This window comes from Solanum verrucosum, unplaced genomic scaffold (assembly GCF_900185275.1).
Source record: "Solanum verrucosum unplaced genomic scaffold, falcon-dt-bn FXZP01000134.1, whole genome shotgun sequence".
NCBI lineage: Eukaryota > Viridiplantae > Streptophyta > Magnoliopsida > Solanales > Solanaceae > Solanum > Solanum verrucosum.
Genome location: NW_026020833.1, coordinates 714,123 through 717,186, shown reverse-complemented (window position 1 = coordinate 717,186; position 3,064 = coordinate 714,123). Strand labels below are relative to the sequence as shown.

General features: G+C 31.5%; 1 protein-coding gene across 1 annotated transcript; it reads left to right on the top strand.

Moving 5' to 3' along the window:
- Positions 1 to 950: 950 nt before the first annotated feature.
- LOC125813509 (beta-amyrin 28-monooxygenase) lies at positions 951 to 2,861 on the top strand. The gene is made up of 3 exons (XM_049493002.1): positions 951 to 1,887; positions 2,005 to 2,192; positions 2,283 to 2,861. Exons 1-3 carry the CDS (start codon positions 951 to 953, stop codon positions 2,586 to 2,588), a joined length of 1,431 nt encoding a protein of 476 aa, XP_049348959.1. The 3' UTR covers positions 2,589 to 2,861.
- Positions 2,862 to 3,064: the final 203 nt, after the last annotated feature.

Here is a 3,064-nt window from a genome sequence, read left to right as displayed (position 1 = left end):
ATGAGATAATATACGCTTTCTCAATTTTAATTTGCATTACATTATTTAATTCGACATGATATTTAAGAGATTTTTTTAATTTGAACATCTTGATCTTTAATTGCCTTTAATTATTCTTGTGGTGGTAATTATTTCATAAAGGATGAAAGAGAAAAATTTAAATTAAATTATCTCTAATTAATTACAAAAAAAGGTATTTTTTAAATAGCTAAAAAGAAGAATATGACATAATATATATATATATATATAATATATATATATATATATATATTGTTATGGTACTTATAGATATAATAAATCACCATGTCTGAAATTCATCATAGATATTTAGTATTTTACAATTTGTGATCGTTAAATTCCCATGAACTACACTCCCTCCGTCTCTTTATATATGTCATTCATTTTTATAAATAGCTGGACCACAATACTTGTCATTTTATAAAATTTATGCATAAATTACCATATTTTACCTATTATACCCTTGATAGAGTAGTTAATTAATCTTGAAAATGTATTCATCATTTATTATAAAGTTGACTTAAGAAAACATTAAATAAGGGTAGAAGGGTAAAATTACATTATTTTTTTAATGTAAGTGCAAAGAAAAAAGGTGACATATAAAAAGGGACGAAAAGTAATATTTTTATTATAATTAAGCGCATATTACAAGCGCTATTCCATTGAGGATTTTACACCAACCCATTTACACTAATTTGGGTCTACATAATTAATTTATGCCAAAATTGTTCTATGCATTTTGACTTCAAAAGTGACATATTTATTCAATGGCTCACCCACTACCTCCACTATAATTAATAAAATAAAAAATATGTGAACCTCACATTTTATACATGCCTATATATACTCCCTTAGTTTTTCCCATCAAGAAAACAAGTCACACAAAGAGCATTTCTTGTAAAATTGTGTGACAAGTTATATTATTTGTTAATATGGAGTTCCTGTATGTCTCTCTTGTTTGTGTATTTGTCTTTTTGGTTTCCCTCTTGCTCTTGTACAAGAACAAATCCGGAGAAGGACTTCCTCCGGGCAAAACAGGGTGGCCTGTATTTGGAGAGAGCCTCGAGTTTCTCTCCACTGGTTGGAAAGGCCACCCTGAAAAATTCATCTTTGATCGTGTGGCTAAGTACTCATCTAGTGTGTTCAAAACTCACCTTCTAGGTGAAGAAGCTGCGGTTTTTTGTGGTGCATCAGGCAACAAATTCTTGTTTTCCAACGAAAACAAGTTAGTACAAGCATGGTGGCCAAATTCAGTGAACAAAGTGTTTCCATCTTCAACACAAACATCTTCGAAAGAAGAAGCTATAAAAATGAGAAAAATGCTTCCTAATTTCTTCAAACCTGAAGCATTGCAACGTTACGTTGGGATTATGGACCACATAACCCAACGTCACTTTGCTTCCGGATGGGAAAATAAAGAACAAGTACTCGTTTTCCCATTAACAAAACGTTATACTTTTTGGTTAGCGTGTCGATTGTTTTTAAGCGTGGAGGATCCTAACCATGTCGCAAAATTTGCTGACCCTTTCGATGTTTTGGCTTCTGGATTGATTTCAATACCTATAGATTTGCCTGGAACACCATTCAATCGCGCAATTAAGGCTTCAAATTTTATTAGGAAAGAGTTAGTGAGGATTATAAAACAAAGGAAGATTGATTTAGGTGAGGGGAAAGCATCATCAACACAAGATATATTGTCACATATGTTGTTAACATGTGATGAAAATGGGAAATTTATGGGGGACTTAGATATTGCTGATAAAATATTAGGCTTGTTGATTGGTGGACATGATACTGCTAGTTCTGCTTGTGCTTTCATAGTTAAGTATCTTGCTGAGCTTCCACATATTTATCAACGAGTTTACACAGGTAATTAATTAATTATTAACTCAAATGACGTCATGCATCCCCCCTTCACATAAATAGGGTACTCTGAATGAAGGTGTTATTATTTATTTGTTTTTACAAATATTTGTTTTGTTATAGAGCAAATGGAGATAGCCAAATCAAAGGGTCCAGGGGAATTATTGAGATGGGAAGACATTCAAAAGATGAAATATTCATGGAATGTGGCATGTGAAGTTTTAAGACTTGCACCACCTCTCCAAGGTGCTTTTAGGGAAGCCCTTTCTGATTTCATCTTCAATGGTTTCTCTATTCCTAAAGGATGGAAGGTAAATATACATATATACATTGTTAGTGCATAAAACTTTCGAGTCTGATATATGTATAGTTTGATGATTAATAAAAATTTATATATGTAGATATATTGGAGTGCAAATTCTACACATAAGAGTGGAGAATTTTTTCCAGATCCAGAGAAATTTGACCCATCAAGATTTGAAGGAAGTGGACCAGCTCCATACACATTTGTACCTTTTGGTGGAGGACCAAGAATGTGTCCAGGAAAAGAATATGCTCGTTTAGAAATTCTTGTTTTCATGCACCATCTTGTTAAGAGGTTCAAGTTTGAAAAAATTATTCCAGATGAGAAAATCATAGTCAATCCAATGCCCATTCCGGCCAAGGGACTCCCCGTTCGACTCTACCCTCACCACCACAAGCCGTGATCCACCAAGACTGCATACAACAGACGCTTGTTATGGCAACAAATGTCAAACATTATCTTATTTCATCTTTCTTTCTCTTTTTTATTTGTTGCTCTCCATTTCAATTTATTTGGTTTTTTACTATTTTAGACGTGTGTTGATTAATAAATTTGTGTTCAATATTCTCCATGAGTTGCATAATAAGAAAATTATTTTCTACTTTTTATTTTTTGACTTAAAAGTCATTTAAGTTTGACTTTTTATTTTTCACTTAAAAATTACTTTTTAAGTCAATTCAAACGCTCTTCATCTTCTTCTTTTTAATAGGATTTAAGTTATATATAATAGTGTAAAAACAAATTGCACGCTATCACAAGTTACTTTTACCTATTAAAATTATAGTTATATACTACTACAATTTATAGATTATCAATTTTTTTACATTATCCATATATAAACTGTTGAGTTAATAATTAGCTAAAAGATCGACAATTGAT